The sequence below is a fragment of the Phyllobates terribilis genome, unplaced genomic scaffold (genome assembly GCF_046119375.1).
Source record: "Phyllobates terribilis strain yellow unplaced genomic scaffold, ASM4611937v1 Scaffold_5__5_contigs__length_657084704, whole genome shotgun sequence".
In the NCBI taxonomy this organism is placed as follows: Eukaryota; Metazoa; Chordata; class Amphibia; order Anura; family Dendrobatidae; genus Phyllobates; species Phyllobates terribilis.
Window position 1 is genome coordinate 637,259,377 of NW_027362765.1, and position 21,453 is coordinate 637,280,829.

General features: G+C 43.4%; 1 protein-coding gene across 3 annotated transcripts in view; it reads left to right on the plus strand.

Annotated features, from left to right (window-relative positions):
• TUBGCP2 (tubulin gamma complex component 2) overlaps positions 1-21,453 on the plus strand; it is a 348,385-nt gene that overhangs the window by 149,576 nt on the left and 177,356 nt on the right. For all 3 annotated transcript variants that reach the window (XM_073686175.1, XM_073686172.1, XM_073686173.1), the window contains exon 7: positions 3,430-3,629. In XM_073686175.1, coding sequence (XP_073542276.1) covers positions 3,430-3,629 — 200 coding nt within the window. The remainder of the gene's footprint in view (positions 1-3,429; positions 3,630-21,453) is intronic.

Consider the following 21,453-nt stretch of genomic DNA (forward strand, 5'->3'; position numbering starts at 1 on the left):
GATGACTGCTTTGCACACTCTTAGCATTCTCTTGATTAGCTTCAAGAGGTAGTCACCGGAAATGGTCTTCCAACAATCTTGAAGGAGTTCCCAGAGATGCTTAGCACTTGTTGGCCCTTTTGCCTTCACTCTGCGGTCCAGCTCACCCCAAACCATCTCGATTGGGTTCAGGTCTGGTGACTGTGGAGGCCAGGTCATCTGGCGTAGCACCCCATCACTCTCCTTCTTGGTCAAATAGCCCTTACACAGCCTGGAGGTGTGTTTGGGGTCATTGTCCTGTTGAAAAATAAATGATGGTCCAACTAAACGCAAACCGGATGGAATAGCATGCCGCTGCAAGATGCTGTGGTAGCCATGTTGGTTCAGTATGCCTTCAAGTTTGAATAAATCCCCAACAGTGTCACCAGCAAAGCACCCCCACACCATCACACCTCCTCCATGCTTCACGGTGGTAACCAGGCATGTAGAGTCCATCCGTTCACCTTTTCTGCGTCGAACAAAGACACGGTGGTTGGAACCAAAGATCTCAAATTTGGGCTCATCAGACCAAAGCACAGATTTCCACTGGTCTAATGTCCATTCCTTGTGTTCTTTAGCCCAAACAAGTCTCTTCTGCTTGTTGCCTGTCCTTAGCAGTGGTTTCCTAGCAGCTATTTTACCATGAAGGCCTGCTGCACAAAGTCTCCTCTTAACAGTTGTTGAAGAGATGTGTCTTCTGCAAGAACTTTGTGTGGCATTGACCTGGTCTCTAATCTGAGCTGCTGTTAACCTGCGATTTCTGAGGCTGGTGACTCGGATAAACTTATCCTCAGAAGCAGAGGTTACTCTTGGTCTTCCTTTCCTGGGGCGGTCCTCATGTGAGCCAGTTTCTTTGTAGCACTTGATTGTTTTTGCAACTGCACTTGGGAACACTTTCAAAGTTTGCCCAATTTTTCAGACTAACTGAGCTTCATTTCTTAAAGTAATTTCTGGACGTGTGGTACGCTTTGAAGCAATTCATAATCCAAAGATCAGGTTTCTCAGGGCAGATTTCACAATGATAAATTGTGTCTTTTCGGATTCCTCTCTTGAAGCATTCTCTGCACCGTTTTTGTGACCTTCCCTTCTTCACAGTTTGGGGAACCTCTCCTGGAAAATGTTGACCTGAGACGATACGGTTAAGAAGTACTTGGACCCTCACCTTCCTGAGCGCCAAACATTAGGGCCTTGATGACTACATCCTGAAACTGAAAGAAGGTTCCAATATTGCCTGCAGATCAAAACACCACAAAAGCATTGTACATTGCCATCTTTACATGTGCAAGGCCAATTTTTGTACCATACTTTAGCTTTTCGCATGGCACTGTATGGTTTGTGGAACTGATCTGAGAGATCTATACCCCCATGAATTTATTATAATCCAGGATACTATCTGGCTTTGAGACTTGTGTTGTGGTGCCTTGGACAGTGACAAGGGAGCTGTTGCCAAGATGTCTGGTGGTCAAGATAACGTCCTCCCTCTTGTCCTTATACTTGACCACCAGCATGTTGTCATTGCATTGGGCTCGGCTTTTGCCCTTTCTCAGCAATTGCCCAAGTAGTGGCTTAGTGAGACCTCTCTGATTTTTCCGCACGGTGCTGCATGCAACTGTACCTCTGACAAAGAGAGTTTTGAGAAGCGGGATGCTGGGGTAAAAGTTATCAATGTAGAGATGATAACCCTTATCCTGGAGTGGGTGCAGCAATTGCCACACAATTTTCCCACTCACCCCCAAGGCAGGAGGGGCATTCAGGGGGAGCAAACTGGATGTCCTTCCCTTCATAGGCCCTAAATCTGTGGGTGTACTCTGAGCTACTCTCTCAGAGCTTATACAGTTTTATCCGTACCTGGCCCTCCTACTGGCCTGGTATTGTGGGAATTTTAGCCTCCCTTTGAAATGAACCAGAGATTCACCTATAGTGATGTCCCTTTGGGGGTTGTACGCCTCAGTAAATTATCTGCTGAAGTGTTCAACTACTGGCCGAATTGTGTATAGACAATCAAAGTTAGGATTGTCTTTGGGAGGACACTGCGCGTTATCACTTTAATGCTAATATTTTTGGATCGCTTCAAATCGTGTCCATGTCATGGCCATACGGAATACCGGTGTGCTGTAGAGAATATCAGTACTCCAGTATTGCCAAATCTCTTTTTTTTTTTTTATTATGCCCATATGTAACCTAATGCCCAAAAATGTTATCATCTCTGTTGCATTTACAGGAGTCCTTCTGGCTTATGATGATGTGGGATTTTGGGTGAAAAATTGATGGGCATACAAGTTTGTCAGTACCACCATTACAGTTATTATTTCCTTGCTGAAAAAGAATTTGAAGTGAATTTCAGAGAGGCCAATATCAAATTGAGTGGTTGATGAAATCCAGAATTACATGCTGCTAATTTTCGGGGGGGGCAGTTTATCTGAGATTGATTGCTGTAGTGGTTGCCTGGGTTCTAGAAGCCTTGCTGGGGGTCCTTCCTGACTAGATGAGGGGGGAATAGAGGAAAGTGGGATCTTCCTCACTGCCTGAACCTGTGTCAGAAGCAAGGAAAGTGTATGCCTCCTCTGGGGAATAGCCATTACCTTTCTTGTTAAAGGGAACCTGTTATGTGAAATAATGGTATCAACCTGCAGATATTGGGGTCAATCTGCAGGTTAATTGCTTTCTGACATCATGCTGCTGCCGCACTGAGAACCCCGCTGCTGGGAGGAAATGAACTTTATTCTTCCGGCAGCGGTCTGCTTCCAGTCATTAGGGTGGCACCAGCTCCGATTCAGTCACTTTTCTGCGTATAGAGAGCGGCCTGTAATCTAGCCTCTGGCACTGACTGACAGCTGGCTCTACACTAGGATCTGATGTCAGCTGGTGTCGGGGGTGCTTTTACCTCCTTTGCTCGCTCTCTATAGACTCAATAGTGACTGAACTCACGCCAGCGCTATGCCTATGACTGGAACCCAAACGCTGCCATAGGGAATAAAGTTAATCTCCCGGCAGTGTGTGCTCTCTGTTCAGGTGCCACACTGTGTCAGAATGCTATTAACCTGCAGATTATCCCCCTATTGTTGGTTAGTTTACCTCCTTTAAGGAAGTGTTGTGCCTGGTACCTCAGACAAATCAATTCCATATATTTTATTTAAATCCCAAAAAGATCGATTCTGTATTCCCAGTTTTGGTCATGAATGGCTCATCTGCCATTTAACTTCAAATGTTGTCTTACAGGTTATTGCGGGTATTATCACTTATTGCTATAGCAGCATATTGCAAGATCTGATCTATATTGACCCCTGACAAAAGAAAATGTACTTTAAAATATATAAAATGCTACATGTAATCAATATTTTTTTCTAGAACTTTTTGTTCATACATTGTTAACAGATATACTGCTTATTATATCCCCACTATATATCACAGATTTATTGAAGAAATGTCTTCATTTGAGTATGGACAAGTGAATCATGCTTTGAGTGCTGCTATGAGGACATTGGTAAAAGAGTATATGATCCTGGTTACACAGCTGGAACACCTACAGAGGCAAGGGCTGCTTTCGTTGCAGAAATTGTGGTTCTACATTCAACCCACTTTAAGGACAATGGAGGTGTTGGCATCACTTGGTAAGTATTAATTTTCTGTACATATCTCCTCATTTTATTGTCCATTACCCAATTGCATGCATGTTTGGGTATAGTTTATTGTATTACTTCTATCTGTTAGGAAATCTTAAACCGTAGACACCTCTCACTACCCTGTTCTGCAGTGGCCTTGCTAAAGCATCTTCTTTGATTTGGTATGCAGCTTGCGGAGCGATCAACAGAGCTGCGACAGAGTAACAAATAAGTCTGGGTCAATAATGAGGACCGAAGGAGGGTAGAGAAGATAGCAGTGCAAAGACTTCCAAACATGTTTGGGAGGGGGAATTACTGGAGATACTGAGCCTGGACTTGATAAGTAAACGCCTCGCTGGACTAGTGCAAGTTCATTTTGCATACAGAGAGAGGCTGTATGTTAGTTTATTTTACGCAAATCTGTACATTTGTATAAAACATTATACACTTAATTTTAAGGGGAATCTGTTAGCAGGTTTTGCTATGTAACCTGACTGCTTGCATGCAGTCCAGTGTGGGAAGCAGTGACCATTCCGGCACAGAGCGGGACACAGCGTTGAAGGAGAGAGGAGATGAGTATGATTGTTTCTTTTTTTTCTGTGCAGCGTGATGTGGATGAGGGGGGCCATACATACAAGGATGAAGGGTGCCATACATACCAGGAAGAGGGATGGGGGGGCATGCATACAAGGATGAGGGGGCCATACATACAGGGATGAAGGGGGCCATACATACAGGGATGAAGAATGCCATACATACCAGGAAGAGGAATGAAGGTACTATACATACCAGGAAGAGAGATGAAGGTGCCATAGATACCAGGATGGGTGTGAGGGGGGCCATACATACCAGGAAGAGGGATGAGGGGGGCCATGCATACCAGGATGGGGGATTGGGGTGCCATGCATATCAGGATGGGGATTAGGGCCACGTATAACAGGAAGGAGGGGCCATATATACCAGGATGGGGGATATTAACAGAATTGAGGGACATTACCCCTATAACAGTGTCAGCAGCAGATCCCCTCCCCCTTAACGGCATCATGACCACATTTTTTGCTTACATTTTTTTTCTATTTTCCTCCTCCAAAACTTAGGTGCATCTTATAGTCCGAAAAATACGGTAATCATTGCTTTATTAGCAGGTGATTATCACTACAGGGCAAGTTGCCTTGTGCCTCCCTAGTTCAGCTCTTCTCCCACCACAGATTAGCAGGTTTCTGTCACTATACAATGTATACATAAAGCTGGCAATCAGTGGTGTGAGCTGCTAGATCAGCAAAAGAGAAAACTGTATATCACAACTGCAGCGCCCAGTAAACTAAGTGATACGTTGCTGAAATCAGGGTCTGTCCCTTCATCATGCTGCTGTCAGATTACATAGCAAAAACCTGATTCTCTTTAATGACAACTGTGAGGAGCTGCCCATTTTCTAAAGACTGATACTTTTCCAGCACGGACCACCATTTTTGTTAATATTATTATTGTGTTTTATTAGTGATTTACTTGTTATGTTTTATATAGTTCTGCTATCTTGTCAGTATGTGCACTAGATTCACTTGTAAAATGTCCAGCATTCCACTAATCTGTATCTCAGTAGTATCTAACCATTGTTCCAACAGCCAATAATCTCGTTATGTGTGTGTAGATTGTAGACACAGTGGAGCCGTCCCTAAAGGGGGTCTTACATGCAGTCTCAGGTGAAGGCTTCTAGAATATTCTTGATTGTTTAGTGAACAGTGAATGTTTAAGGGGGAGGGTGTGATCACTTCTGACCTGGGAGGGGACTGAGCCCAGTGGAAGAAAGGTCAAACATGTTTAAGGAGAGTGGGGTGGAAGGATTGAAGGAAGAGGATGGAGACAGTGAGTATGGCCTTATACAAAGCCAGTGGAACTGCTGAACCCAGATTGGGAATTTGAGGACTGAGAGATCTGTATTTTGGCCATTTACCTGGAATTGCTTTATTACTATGGCTGTGATCAATAAAATATTGTTGCATCGTTAACCTGCCTAGGTGATTACTTACAACCCACAACCTCAGATCTTTACAACAACATAGATATATAAAGCCAGATCAAACTTGGGGAACCTTCTTTTTTTATAACCGAATACTGGATAGAATTGGGGTTCAAAGTGATATTTTGAGTGGAGCTACAGGCAAACATGCAGTGCTGTTCTGTTCAAAGTCTTTGGTCTTCCAGAGGTTGTTGAGCACTGTACCCGGCTAGTCCACTCTGAATTACACTGATTAGAGTGGCAAGGTGCATGTTCTCTTGTTGCTTTATTCACATGGGTGACGCAAGACCTACATTCTTGTGATTACTGAGCTCCCAGTGATGGGACCATATGCAGTCAAATATTATACCACCCTTCCTGTGATTGTTAATAAATGCTAATTCTTGGAAAAACACCTTAAAACACCGGTTAAATACTGTAACTAGGCGCTATCTAATTGCTCTCTTGAGCCTTTGAAATAGTGAGCTGTTTTCAATATATTGCTGCAATAGCGTGGAGGATCTGCTAGTAGTGTGTGCAGTTTATTATTATGATACTCTCCATGGTTGAGCCCCAGGAGTAGGCTACAAAAACTTTCTATCACATAGCCCACCCCATTGCCATCTAGACTGCATAGTGAATGTACTGCATATATGAGTACTTGTGTAAATATACATATATAGCAATCCTTCTGCTGTAAATTCAGTTGTTCTAACATTTGTACAATTAGAAGATATAAAGATTACAAGTGCATTTTTAAGATCTAGAATTGAAAAAGGCTATGGCTATGTTCACATTATGATTTACCCTCACATCAGTAGCTCCGTCGGGGCTTACATCTGAAGCCTTGAAAAACGTGATTTGGGCGAATGCGCTGATGAAGCCATTAACAGTAATGATACAGACAGAGTCACTGTGTGCTCTGTCAGACATAGTAGACGTATACAGCCAAAAATTAAGGTGGACATCAAAACATGGTCAACCTGCATCTAGAAGCCCTTCTTAAATAGACGGTTTTGCCAAATAATGATGTTCGAAAGAGCACACTGTGAGTACGCCTGCATCATTACTGTCAAAGGCGCTGTCAGTGCATATGCAAGAATCCAGTTTTCCAAGACTTCAGACACGGGCTATGACTAAGCTATTGATGGAAGGGTAAAACGCAGTATGAACACGGCCTTATCAGAATGTATGGCCACCCAGGTTCCTCCTTACCTATTGTTACAGAAAATTTCTTTCACAACGGTTGCAAGATGTAAACACCAACTCGTCTGCTTCTTTTGATATCTTTATTATAACGTTTTTAAATGTTAAAATACGAAAAAATTGTGTTTTTCTTTTCTCAATTACGAATTGCTTTCTTAGGATAATGATGATAACCATGTGCTATCTTTTTGATGCCGCAATCAATAGCAATCGTGGCATGAAGAATTTTGTGAGAGGGACTGGACTCCTTCTGGAACCCCTGCAACGTGATAATGGGGGAGCCAATGATTGTCATGGCAGCCATTGGTCAAATGATGACTTCTTGGTCTGCCAGCTGCGGTGTCCTATTAGACTCAGCCTGCAGTACGGTCTAACAGACGTTCTGACAGTGTAAAACTGACAATTCTCATGCATTGCAATACATACAGTTGTGCTCAAAAGTTTTCATACCCCGGCAGAATTTTTGTCTTCTTGGACTTGTTTTGACCCTGATCAAAAGTTCACATACCCTGGTGATTTTGGCCTGATAACATGCTCAGAATTTGACACAAATGGGTTTGAATGGCTACTAAAAGTAACATCCTCACCTGTGACCTGTTTGCTTGTAATCAGTGTGTGTGCATAAAAGTTGAGTGAATTTCTGGAATCCAGACAGACTCTTGCATCTTTCATCCAGCCACTGACGTTTCTGGACTGTGAGTCATGGGGAAAGTAAAAGAATTGTCAACGGATCTATGGGAAAAGGTAGTTGAACTGTATAACACAGGAAAGGTATACAAAAAGATATCCAAGGAATTGATAATGCCAGTCAGCAGCGTTCAAACTGTGATTAAAATTTCTGGAACATGGTAATTTGGAGTGATGAGACCAAAATTGAACTTTTTGGCCACAACCATAAACGTTACATTTGGAGAGAGGTCAACAAGGCCTGTGATGAAAGGAACACCATTCCTACAGTAAAGCACAGAGGTGGATCGCTGATGTTTTAGGGATGTGTGAGTTACAAACGCACAGGAAACTTGGTAATACTTGAAGGAAAGATGAATGCAGCATGTTATCAGCAAATACTGGAGGCAAATTAGCACTCATCAGCCCGGAAGCTACGCATGGGATGTACTTGGACGTACCAACATGACAACGATCCAAAACACAAGGCCAAGTCGATCTGCCATTGGCTACAGCAGAACAAAGTAAAGGTTCTGGAGTGGCCATCTCAGTCTCCTGACCTCAATATCATTGAGCCACTCTGGGGAGATCTCAAGCGCGCAGTTCATGCTAGACAGCCCAGGAATTTACAGGAACTGGAGGCTTTTTACCAAGAAGAATGGGCAGCTTTACCATCTGAGAAAATAAAGAACCTCATCCACAGCTACCACAAAAGACTTCAAGCTGTCATTGATGTTAAAGGGGGCAATACACGATATTAAGAACTGGGGTGTGTGAACTTGTGATCAGGGTCATTTGGATGTTTTTGGTTGTCATTAAGATTTAAAAAGAGAAAACACAGTAGTTTGACAATAAATGGCTTCACCCAACCAATAACCATGAGTGGAGAAAAAGTTTTTTTATCATTCATATTCTCAGGAAACAAGGCCAAGAAAGAAAAAATTCTGCAGGGGTATGTAAACTTTTGAGCACAATTGTATGTATTGCAATGGATGAGACCAGAGATCAGAGAAATAAAAGTTGAATTACCATATAGGGACTAAGTAAAAAAAAAAAAAGTAATAAATAAGTTAAACATTTTTTTTTAAACTATTTAAAAAAAAAAACTCAAAATGAAAAACTATATTAAGCCAATAAATACACATATTTCCGTAAAAAAATCTATAAAACTGTCACACTAGTTAATCCCTTCAGTCAACAGCATAAAAAAGTAGATTAAAATGCGATCAAAAAGTGAATATAATTAAAAATGGCATAGCTGAAAACGTAATCTTGTCCCGCAAAATAAAACACTTTATAGCTCCGTTCGCGGAGAAATAAAATTATAGCTCTCAGAATATAGCGATACAAAAACAATTTTTTTTTCTATAAAATTGTTTTTATTGTGTAAAAGCGCCAAAACATAAAAAAATTATATAAATGTGGTATCGCTGACCCGAAAAAAAAAAAGCTATGTTATCACTTCATGAATTGTTTTTTTTTGTTAATTCTGCCTCCCAAAAATCTGAATAGAAAGCATTTGTCAAAGATTACAACCGCGCCGGGTGGGGGTGTGGGTGCTCTGAACCCACTACACTGTTTTATCACAAACAACCCTCTTCTGCCCTGTATCGTCCGGACAATTACGTAATTGACCGACGATTAACAGAGGAGGCCGCAGGCTGTTCCCACGAATAGGTCGGTTATTGGAGAACTAACAGTGAGTGCATTGTATATACACCTCCGATTCCAAAGCATGGAATATATATACACCCTGGTACGGTCACTAACTCCATAACCCAAGAAAGATTATTAGCTGTCACTACCAATCTTTTATAGGCCGATTAAGCACCTGGTTTCAGTTAGCGTATGGCTTTCAGGAGTGTGGTTTACATTTAATCCAGAACAATAGGCAGTGTTTATGAAAAAAGTAATATACAAAAGATTTTACAAAAAGTACAAAACAATACAGCATATAGAATTACATAAAATAAACAGGATTTACAAAATAAACTTGCTAAACGCTGGTCACAGAGATGGCTCAGCTTAGCGGATGGAAGCAATCCGATTGAAAGCGTCTGGTTAACGTGGATAAAGCCTACACTGATATGTATCTTCCACAGCATTAAACAAAGATCATAATTTTCCTTGTCTTTTTATCAGCACTTAAATTACACCCACACAGCTCCCATTGATGACTCATAGCAGGGCTGGTCATGGAATGTCGTTTCCATTTCATAAAACTATGATCTTCCCAAAATTCACGATATTTTTGCTCCTGAAGATCACAGGCATATTGCCGTCATATTTTTCTTTAATCCCCTCCACGACAGCACCAACATGTGGTTGCCTCCCCATCCTACTTAGGGACAGGAAACACAAGAGGTTAAATAGCCCTCCCCTTCCCTCCATCCTCAGTGTTTTCCTGTCCCTAATGGGATGAAGAGGTTTCCTTCTTGGGGCTGTGGCTGGTGAGCAGTTCCCCCAGCTCACATAACTTAGACAGGCAGCCGTGGAATGATCACCCAGGGTCTTCCTCCACGCTGCTGCTCCCGCTTCCCGGCGGGACCGCACCATCCTCCGGCTCTTCGGCAATGCTGGATGGTGAGGTGAGACGGCTGGGGGCCTCCTATAGCGCCCCAGCCAGTTACAAAGCTCCACCCCCCCCCCTCTCTCCTTGCCACCGCTCTCGTCCAGAGTCTCGCCGACAGCATAGAGCGCACACAGGAAGTGACGCGCTCCGGCTTTGCGGGAAATTTGAAAATTAAAAAGAAAAAGATTGGCTGGACTTGATGTCTAGAGAGGGGGAGCCTCGTCCTATTGGATGGGAAAATGCGCTGGATCTCGGTTTCCTGTACAAATAGGACCCAGATGGAAGACTACATAAGGTAGGACTGAGGTTCTACTGATAGGTGTGTCTGCCCCTAAAACCTCTGCAGAGCCCAGGACAAACCATGGCCCAGTGAGTATATCTGGTAAAGGGCAGGTCCGGCTTGGTGCAGGATCCATCCTTATGTCTTCCTCTTGTCTTTTAGGGTGACAAAGATCCTGCACCAAAACCAAAAGAAAAACCTGCAAGTCACAAATGTGCCATTTGTAGTAAGAAGCTCCCATCCGCTCACAAAAAGGCTCTATGTCAGTCATGTATGGAAAAAATCATCCGTGAAGAGCAACCCTCCTTAATGGATGAAGTCAGAGGAATGGTACGCCAGGAGATCCAATCATCCTTGGCCACCTTTTCACAATCCTTTTCTGGGGGTCCCTCAGTATCCAGGAAGAGGAAGTACGCCCCAGAAGATACCTCAGACTCAGAGGCAGAAAATTCAGCCCCTGAGGAATGGTTAGAGGAAGGTGAAGTCACTTCAGGCCATAATACTGATCAGGATGATAGGAAGTTTTCCTTCTCCTCGGATGACCTTGAAGATCTTCTACTTGCTGTCAGAAGTACAATGGGAGTAGAAGAGGAGAAAACTTCTTGCACGGTCCAGGACGAGATGTTTGGGGGATTGAGATGAAGGAAGGAAATGGTCTTCCCTATTCATGACAATGTCCAGAATTTAATTCTGGATGAATGGGAATTTCCAGAAAGGAAGCTGAACATTCCATCTGACCTAAAGGATCGCTTTCCCTTAGATGAGGACGTCTCTAAATGCTGGACAGAGATACCTAAAGTCGATATCCAGGTGGCCGGAGTGGGGAAAAAAACTACCTTACCCTTTGAAGACTCTTCTCAGCTTAAGGATCCACTTGACCGCTAGATGGATAGTCTACTTAGGAAGTCATGGGAGACGTCAGATGCCGCCCTGAAGACGAACGTCACTTCCACCTGCGTCACAAGAACCCTATTCCGCTGGTTACATCAGCTGGAGGATCATATCCAGGGTGGTACCTCGAGAGAAGATCTTCTGGCCTCCCTGCCCCTCTTACAAAAGGCAGCAGGATTTCTGGTGGACGCCTCCGCTGAATCCGTTCGGATTGCAACAAGAAGGTTCTCCCCAATACCGCAAGAAGGGCACTGTGGTTAAAGATGTGGAGCGGTGACATCCGATCTAAAACCAAATTATGCTCCATACCCTTCAAGGGAGAATACGTCTTTGGTCCGGCACTGGATGATTTATTGGAGAAGGTATCCGATAAAAAGAAGTCTCTCCCAGAACCAAAAAGTGGCCATTTCGTCATCAGACACAAAATCCCTCATACAGAGGAAAGGGTAAATCGGGTCACTGGAGCTACCCCAAAGGAGGAAGAGGTAGAAGCATTTTTCAATCCCAACGTTCTGACAGGCAATGACGCCAGACAGGTGGGAGGCAGATTCTCAGGATTCTTCAGGCAATGGCGGAGAATAACATCAAACCGCAAGATCCTAGACTGGGTCAGATCAGGAATAAAAATAGAATTTTCTTCCTTTTCCCATCAGAGACTGGAAGTAACATCTCTCCTATCAGCAAAACTCCAAAAGGTTCTAACATCAGAACTCCAGCAGATGCTATCTTCAGTAGTAATTGTCCCCGTGCCAGAAGCAGAACAGGGCAAGGGCCATTATGCAAGATTATTCCTGGTAAAAAAAAAAACAAACGGATCCCATCGGGTTATCATCATCCTGAAGCGGCTAAATCAATACATGCTTTACCAAAGATTCCAAATGGAGTCAGTAAAAACCACCGTCCCACTGATCGGAAAAAACTTTGTCATGGCTACTGTAGACCTGAGGTTTGCGGTCTCACTAAATCAGACGGTATGCCATTTCCAGTTCAGAGTCCTTCCCTTTGGCATCTCCTCAGCGTCTCGGACCTTTACAAAAATTATGGCGGAAGTAGTCGCATACATCAGGGGAAAACATATCTGCATCGTACCTTACCTAGATGACTTCCTCATCACGGCTCCTTCTACTCCCATCCTCAAAGAGCAAATTCAATTAGTCTTACAGACCCTGGGGTCCTTGGGCTGGATCATAAATCGGGAAAAATCAGACCTTACCCTATCAACACAAAAGGTCTTCTTAGAAATCCTCTTAGATTCTCAAGATCAGATGTCTTTGTTACCAACATCCAAACAATTAAATGTGAGATCAAGGGTCCAGATACTAAAGAATCAAAAGACGGTATCCATAAGGTTCGCCATGTCTGTTCTAGGATCAATGACAGCAAGTATCCAGGCGGTCCCAGGCTCGCACAAGAATCCTTCAGAACCTTGTCCTCTCTCGCTGGGACAAATCTCCAGAGATGCTCAACTCAAAAATATCTCTTCCCCAGCATGTGAAAGTATCTCTCAACTGGTGGCTTAACCTGGAAAATTTGACCAAGGGTATTTTGTGGATTCAGCACCCAATCTCTTCTCTAACAGATGCCAGCAAAAGAAGTTGGGGAGCAGTCATATCCCAGAAGATCTTCCAGGGCATCTGGCCCAAAGAGATGGATGACCATTCCTCAAATTTCAGAGAACTGAGAGCGGTAGAGGAGACCCTGAAGGCAACAGGTCCCATTCTCCAGGGAACTCACGTCATGATTTATTCTGACAACATGACAACGGTGGCCCATCTTCATCATCAGGGCAGTACAAGGTTTAGAAGCCTACTAGAAGTTTTGGCAAGAATTTTCTTCTGGGCAGAAAATCATCTCCTGTCTCTATCAGCCCTTCATCTGAGAAGAGCCAACAATATTCAGGCCGACTTCCTAAGCAGGACGCAATAAATCCGGGAGAATGGAGCCTCAGTTCAAAGATGTTTCAGCTAATAAACAGGAAATGGGGTCACCCAGATGTAGACCTGTTTGCAAGTCGACAGAATACAAAGGTGAATCAATATTTCTCCATAGACCCCAGAGAGACCCATTCAAGGATAGATGCGTTCTCTCACCCATGGAACTTCGGGTTGGCCTACGCATTCCCTCCAATTCCATTGCTACCGAGGACCTTACAAAAAATCAGAGTAGACAGAGTCAGGACCATTCTGATCGCCCCTCTATGGCCAAAGAGAAGTTGATTTGGGGCTCTGAACCTCCTAAACCCAGAGGGCCCTCTTATCCTGTCTCTGTACCGCGATCTACTCCGTCAAGGTCCAATATTTCATCCAGCTCCCCACAGCTTATGCTTGGCAGCCTGGCTTCTGAGGCCTTAATCCTGAAGGCCAAAGGTCTCTCAGATGTTGTAATAGACACCCTACAAAAAAAGCAGGAAGCAGGTCACTAATGCCATTTATTTAAAAATATGGAAGACCTACTTCACATGGTATGGATCTACTCCCATCGATCCCTTGCATCCTAATATTGCCAGGAAATTGGACTTTTTACAGGACGGTCTAGCTAAAGGATTAAAACCCAGTACCCTGAAAGTCCAGATCTCTGCTCCAAGCTCATTCTTTGACCAAAACCTGGCTGACCACTGGTGGATAAAGAGGTTCATGACAGCAGCCTCTAGAATATGTCCAAGAAGGCCCATCATGGTTCCAACTTGGGACCTGAATATTGTCCTAAAGGGTCTAACTATCCCGCCCTTCGAACCTATGTCTCAAACTCAGATGGACAAGTTATCTTGGAAGGCAGCTCTATTAGTAGCCATCACAACGGCAAGAAGAGTCGACAAGATCCAGTTCCTTTCCATCAGGGATCCTTATCTGAGAATCCTGGATGACAGAATAATCCTCCGCCTAGACCCTTCTTTTCTTCCAAAGGTATCTTCTCATTTCCACATGTCCCAGAAGATAATTCTCCCATTGTTTTGTCAGAATCCAAAAGACAACAGAGAATCTGAATTCCATTCTCTTGATGCCCGAAGAATCATCATTTACTACCTACAACAGACGGAGCCTTGGAGAAAAGATGAGAACCTTTTTGTCCAGTACTAGGGACCAAACAAAGGGAAGAAAGCCTCCAAGAGTTCTCTAGCTAACTGGATCAAAAAAGCAATCACAGAGGCATATAAAAGTCAAGACCTGCCTCCTCCTGTGTCGCTAAAAGCTCATTCCACCAGAGCCATGTCGGCCTCATGGGCCGAAAGGGCCAGCGCTTCCATCGAGCAGATCTGCAAAGCTGCCACCTGGTCCTCGGTCCATACCTTTACCAAGCATTACAGATTAGATTTGATGTCTGTAAAAGATTTAGCCTTTTGGCAGAAAAGTACTGCAGGCTATAGTCCCTCCCTAACGATATTCTTTGGCATTACTCCTGTTGGTGCTGTCGTGGAGGAGATTAGAGAAAATAGAATTAGACTTACCGGTAATTCGGTTTCTAAGACCCTCCACGACAGCGCGAGTAATTCCCCCCCCCCCACGCCCCCCCATGAATCTTTGTTCATTTAAAATTCCTTGGTGTTAATAAATAATTCAAGCATTCATACTGTGTCGTCCTTGGAAAACACGGAGGATGGAGGGAAAGGGGGGGCTATTTAACCTCTCGTGTTTCCTGTCCCTAATTAGGATGGGGAGGCAACCTCCTGTTGGTGCTGTCGTGGAGGGTCTTAGAAACCGAATTGCCAGTAAGTCTAATTCTATTTTCATCGTCATTTTACCTTTTCATAGGTAAAGAATATGGCATGGCTGTTATCAGTAAGCTTCCACTATTGATTTGGGGCAGATTAGCATGTATTACAGTTATGAAAAAATATGCATATTCTTACCCTATTATTCCTTAAGTTGAAGATGTATGTCCCATCAATATCAGATCTATACAAACCCCAATATTCATAGCTTTCCGTGGGAGACACCAAGTCTGAAGAAATTCTGTCATCATGGCAGCTTATTCCTCTTCAATCCACAAATCTTAAACTCTATATCTTTTTCCCACAATAGATATCCTGTCTTGCTTATTTGATCAGCGCAGCCTCAATGGGAGTTTCATTTAGTTTTTTCACTTAGCAATACGTAATTTCCTCTCTGTCCCTGTGTTAAATTGTGTAATTTTACTACAAAGAGGGTTGTAGATTGTAAGCTCTTTGTCCTACTGAAGATTATGTGTGAGAGAGAGGGGGGGGGGGGTGAATGCCCCCACACTGGGGAGACCTTGTGATTCTTAATTTTTTTCATGACAGCGATCAAAAAATATTATGTGCCCAAAAATAATACCGATAAAAATGTCAACTTGTCCTGCAAAAAACAGGCCCTCACCTGACTCTGTTGGCAGAAATATGGAAAAATTATAGCTCTTAAATATGGTGATGCAAAAACTTTTTTTTTTGTATGAAAAGCGTCTTTTCGTGTGATAGTACCCATGTATACAAACCAATATAAATCTGGTATCGCTGTAATCACACCGACCGGAAGAATAAAGTTGTCTTAATGTTTATAACGCACGAGGAATGGCATAAAAAAATAAATAAAACCAATTCTTCTCCTGCTGTTTTGCTCATTCTGCCTACTAAAGATCGCAGTAAGGTTTGGTTCACATTTACCCTGCGCTCTATGCTGAGGGCTTACACTATTGTTTTCATGTAAATCTTTGAAATACGTGATTCAGACAAAACCCACAATGGAAAACTCCCTATAATAAGGCAGATGGAGTCACTGTGGACATTGTCTGGCCTATGATCTGGCGGTGTCCATCTTTTTAAGTGTGCATAAAATGTTGTCCACCACAGTTTTGTGTACTTCTGAAAAGACAGACACCACTGAACAGAGGCCAGACGGAGCTTGGGGTACTCTGCCTCCTCATTATGGTGAATGGATCCCTCAGTGAGGTGTTATCTGAATCACGTCATTTGAAGGTTTAGATGGAGAGCGCCAATATAAATGCTCAGTGTAGAGCACAGGATAAATGTGATCCGAAATGTTATGTAAAATGTTCTCAATAAAAGCTCCAACTCAGACCACAAATAAACCAGTCCCCACTCAGGTTCGTCATCTGTTAATGGAAATATTGATTGGCTACTGGCTAACACGGTACAAAGATATATATTTTTCCTGTGTGGAAATATAGGGAGCTTCCACATTACTGATGGCATAAAGGCTCTGGAAAAGCACTGTGGTCACTGCTCCCCAAAATGAATTAACCCCTTTCTGCTGTGATCAATAAAAGTATGTCTCACCGCCCTGGGCCTATTGGACCAGGTACGTACTATTGCGCATCACGCCATCTCGCCCACACACAAGCTGTGCAGGGCGAACGCCGTCGGGTGTCAGCTGATTCTCACAACTGACACCCAGTGCGGTGTGCCTGGAGCGGTGCCGCACCGCTCCTGGCACATTAACCCCCGAAATACTGCCATCGAAGTCAATTGCAGCATTCCGGGAGCAAGGGGAAGTAAGCGCACAACAGGGGCTCTTCAAATGTGACATGGCATCTGCTAATTGTTCAAGCAAATTTTACATTCAAAAAGTCAAATGGCGCTCCTTTCTGTGCACCCAAACAGTGGTTTTCTCCCACATTTGGGCTAACTGTTTACTTAGGAGAAATTGCACAACAAATTTTCGGGTCCATTTTTTTCTGTTACCGTTGTGAAAATAAAAAAATTTGGGTCTAAAGTAACATTTTTGTGAAAAAAGTTAAATGTTCATTTTTTTCTTCCACATTCCAAAAATTCCTGTGAAGCACCTGAAGGGTTAATAAACTTTTTGATTGTGGTTTTGAGCACCTTGAGGGGTGCAGTTCTTAGAATGCTGTCACTTTTGGGTATTTTCTGTCATAAAGGCCCCTCAAAGTCACTTCAAATGTGATGTGGTCCCAAAAAAGATGGTTTTGTAAAATTTTGTTGGAAAAATGAGAAATCGCTGGTCAACTTTTTACCCTTCCTAACAAAAAAAAATTTTGGTTCCAAAATTGTGCTGATGTAAAGTAGACATGTGGAAAATATTATTTATTAACTATTTTGTGTGACATATCTCTCTGATTTAAGGGCATGAAAATTAAAATTTAGAAAATTGCAAAGTTTTGCATATTTCCACCAAATTTCAATTTTTTTCACAAATAAACACAAGTGATATCGAAAATTTTACCACAATCATGAAGTACAATATGTCGTGAAAAAATAGTCTCAGAATTAGTGGGATCCATTGAAGTGTTCCAGAGTTATTACCTCATAAATTGACAATGGTCAGAATTGTAAAAATTGGCCTGCTCGTTAAAGGGGTTGTCCACTACTTTATATGATCCCCCAATGTATTCCCCCAGGGTCCATAAGTGTTTCTCTAAATACCTTGTGGTGCCTTTTCTGCCCGTGAGTTGCACTATCGCTGGCCGCTTACAGGCAGCACGTGACCCCCGGCTGCAGCCGGCTCTGACATCCGCTGATGTCACGTCAAGTTCCGGCTGCAGCTGGGGGTACTCACTTCTGCGTTCCACGGTGGATGCTGGGCTGTGGGCGGGGTTACCCACGGTGGATGCTGAGTGTGGCGCACGGGGTAACCCTGCCCACACGCTTGCCTTTCCTGAAGAAACCAGTTTCAGTGGAGGGCCTGGGATTTACAAACAAGACTCCCAGAGATGAGTGAACAGCCGACACCAGACTCCACCATCATATTAAATTTCTTCACCTGATCTAGGTCTAACAAGGACTCTGAGCTGGAGCCTTGGGGGGAGCATACATCCTCAGGGCGAGAAAAGGAACATGGTCACCCACCATCAGGGGGATACCTCGAGGCCAAGGTAAACCTTGGTTGTTTTGGATTGGTGTGGGGTAACATTAGGGTCTGACTTGCTACAGTGACAGTCGGAACCTCTGGTGTGGTGTCCATCAGCGGAAATTGCGTCACAACTGTAACAAGTGACATGGATGCCCTGGTAAGTTTGGCTACTGTGTGGTCTAGATCATGGGTCCAAGCAGAAAGTATACTCTCCTGCAAAAATCCTAAGGATACCCTGAGCAAGAATCAGCAAGGGAAGGGGAGGTGTAAAAGAGGTACAATAGGCCGCAGTTTGTCTGGTGGAAAACTTATTACACATACATAATAAGTGACTGTAGTAAGTTGTGCAGATGGGCATGCAGTGTCCTCTCTTGACTCACACATTTTGCGACAGAGGGAAGACAGGAGAAAATTAGAAAAAAAAACACAGCTGAACCATGAGGAAAAGCTGCTAATGGAAACCAGTATCAGCCCCAGGAGCGCACAGTCTACCCAGTCCACTCCACAGGTGTCTGTTGCCCCCAAATGAGACCTTGCAATTCGAGGTAAGGAAGACGCTGAGAAGGTTAGGATCTGTGACCCATTTAAACTACCGTACCACCACCAGGAAGGGGCGGGGCTCCGTGCATAGTCACGTTGACTGATTAGCTGGGAGCACCGAGCCCGCTGATGGGCCAGGAACATCCTGCGTTCCGATTTGCTGGGCGGTCTGTTGGACAAGGGAAGCACAGTGGGTCTACAGACTGTAGTACAGGCCTACCACTCCTGGGAGAGAGAGAGGGTGGGCCCGAGTGACCTGCAGGACCACAGGGGGCCGTGCGGCCTGCCCACCACCCCTCCAGAGCAGCTCGACCAACAATGCACAGTCACAGAGAAATCCGGAGAGCTGACAGCAGGCAGCGGCATTGTGCATCCACAGCCAGGAGCCCCCTATACTCTCCCCTGGAGCCAAACTGCTTCTTCAGCACCAGTGGACTTCACATCCAGGTACCCCAAAGAAAGGAAGGGAGTGGGTGAGGATAGACAAACTCAGAACAGGGATATACTCACCTGTCCTGAAGCCCCAAATTGCCTATCTTCTGCTCCATGCACATGTGCGCTATGTGTAGTGGATGGGTATAATCTTAACTGACTATTGGATCTCTGTCCCAGTACATGACTAACGACTGTGTCACAGTACGTTGGTCCGGCCACCCCATTGCAAGAGGATACGGACTGAAAAATTACAGCCTGTACTATATCAGTACGCGGGTGAAACCGAGTGCACAATAACACTTTGTTACCCCAAGACATCCATCTTAAACAAAAAAGTAAAAATGGTTAATGCTTAACCTAAGGACTAAGACAGGTCTTGGACAGACCTCGATTCCAACTGACACTAAACAAAACCGAGGGAGCCTCAGGCTGGCAGGTGAGGTATAGTCTTCTGGGGAGGAGCCAATTTTCATTTAGAATGTAATAATAGTGTCAGCCTCTGATGTATACTGTATAATGGCTGTCTGACCGTGCAGGAACACGGTCTGATCATACCACAGCTCCTGGGCAGGGGAGGAAGCAAAAGAGACTATACAGACATGTCAGCAGGAGAGCGCAGCTGATTCTTTCTTTGAAGTAAAACATTGTTTAAAAACAGGCAGAGAAATGCTTTACATCACAAAAAGAATCAACTGTGATCCCCTTCTGTAATGTCTGTATACTCTTTTGTGTCCTCCCCTGCCCAGGAGCTGTGGTATGGTCAGACACAGGCATTACACGGGGGAACATTTATAAGATTATCTCAGCACAGGGACATTTTATTTAAACACATTCAGTTGTGGAACTTATTATTATTTTGAAATCTAATGATAAAAATTAACTTTCGTTCGTGGGAAAATCACTTTAAATCTAGAATGAGACTTGGTTTGAGCGAAGCTGCGCCCCACTTGACAGGTACTAGCAGTTGTATATATATCATATACTTGACCGCTGTTCCTGGCACAGACACCATCTAATCCTCGCTGCGCATAGTGTGTTTCCTGGGATGAATCACAAGTCTGCAGTCAGATAGTGACTGCAGACTTGTTATTCTACACAGGACAACTCCAATAATATGCATACATAAGACACAGTGAGAGATCAGTAGTCAGAACTCTGGTCTCATGGTGCTGGAAGTGGGAGAAGACAGCTACAACTAAGTATTTTAATACATTCACTCTGCACATAATTTCTATGGCTAAGTGTAAATAATAAGAAAAGGAGTTCTACTTTAACCTCTTCACCCCGAAGCCTGTTTTCACTTTCCTTAGCAGGCCAATTTTTTCAATTGTGAGCACTTTTATGTGACACTCTGGAACGCTTCAACTGATCTCACCGATTCTGATACTGTTTTTTCATGACATATTGTACCTCATTTGCAAAAAGAACTTCGGCACTCCATACATGAATATATAAGAAATATTATATCTAGACTAATGTCACTTTGAAAAATGAAGGTTTTTTGCGCATAATTTGGCCAATTTATGTGTGCCCATCAACCATGACAAGGTCACCTTCGTATGATGGGAAACTACGCTACGCTACCACTGGATATGCCACTCTTGGGCTGTAAGCCTGTATGGACAATATGTCTATGCTTGGGCTTTTAACCTACAATGTATGGGCTGGTAGAGCTAGTTAAAACCACCTGTGACTGAATGGGAGGGACACATGGTCAGAAAAAAGGCTGTCAAACTTCTAATAGTGTGAACACGTACCTGCTGCAATGTTTCAGGAGCGGAATTACATTGCAGCAGGTACGTGTTCACACTATTAGAAGTTTGACAGCCTTTTTTCTGACCATGTGTCCCTCCCATTCAGTCACAGGTGGTTTTAACTAGCTCTACCAGCCCATACATTGTAGGTTAAAAGCCCAAGCAGAGACATATTGTCCATACAGGCTTACAGCCCAAGAGTGGCATATCCAGTGGTAGCGTAGCGTAGTTTCCCATCATACGAAGGTGACCTTGTCGTGGTTGATGGGCACACATAAATTGGCCAAATTGTGCGCAAAAAACCTTCATTTTTCAAAGTGACATTAGTCTAGATATAATATTTCTTATATATTCATGTATGGAGTGCCGAAGTTCTTTTTGCAATTGAGATTACTCTTTTCTTCAGAGCACCCGAATAGACCAGTGAGCGACCCCTCTCTTTTTTCTATTTTTTTTCTATTGTACCTCATGATAGTGGTAATATATCTTTGATATGACTTGTGTTTATTTTTGAAAAAATTTGAAATTTGGTGAAAATTTCAAAATTGGAAATTTTAATTGTTATGCCCTTAAATCAGAGCGATATGTCACACAAAATAGTTAATAACATTTCCCACATGGCTACTTTACATCAGCACAATTTTTGAAACATAATTGTTTTTTGTTAGGGAGCTATAAGGGTTAAAAGTTGACCAGCGATTTCTCATT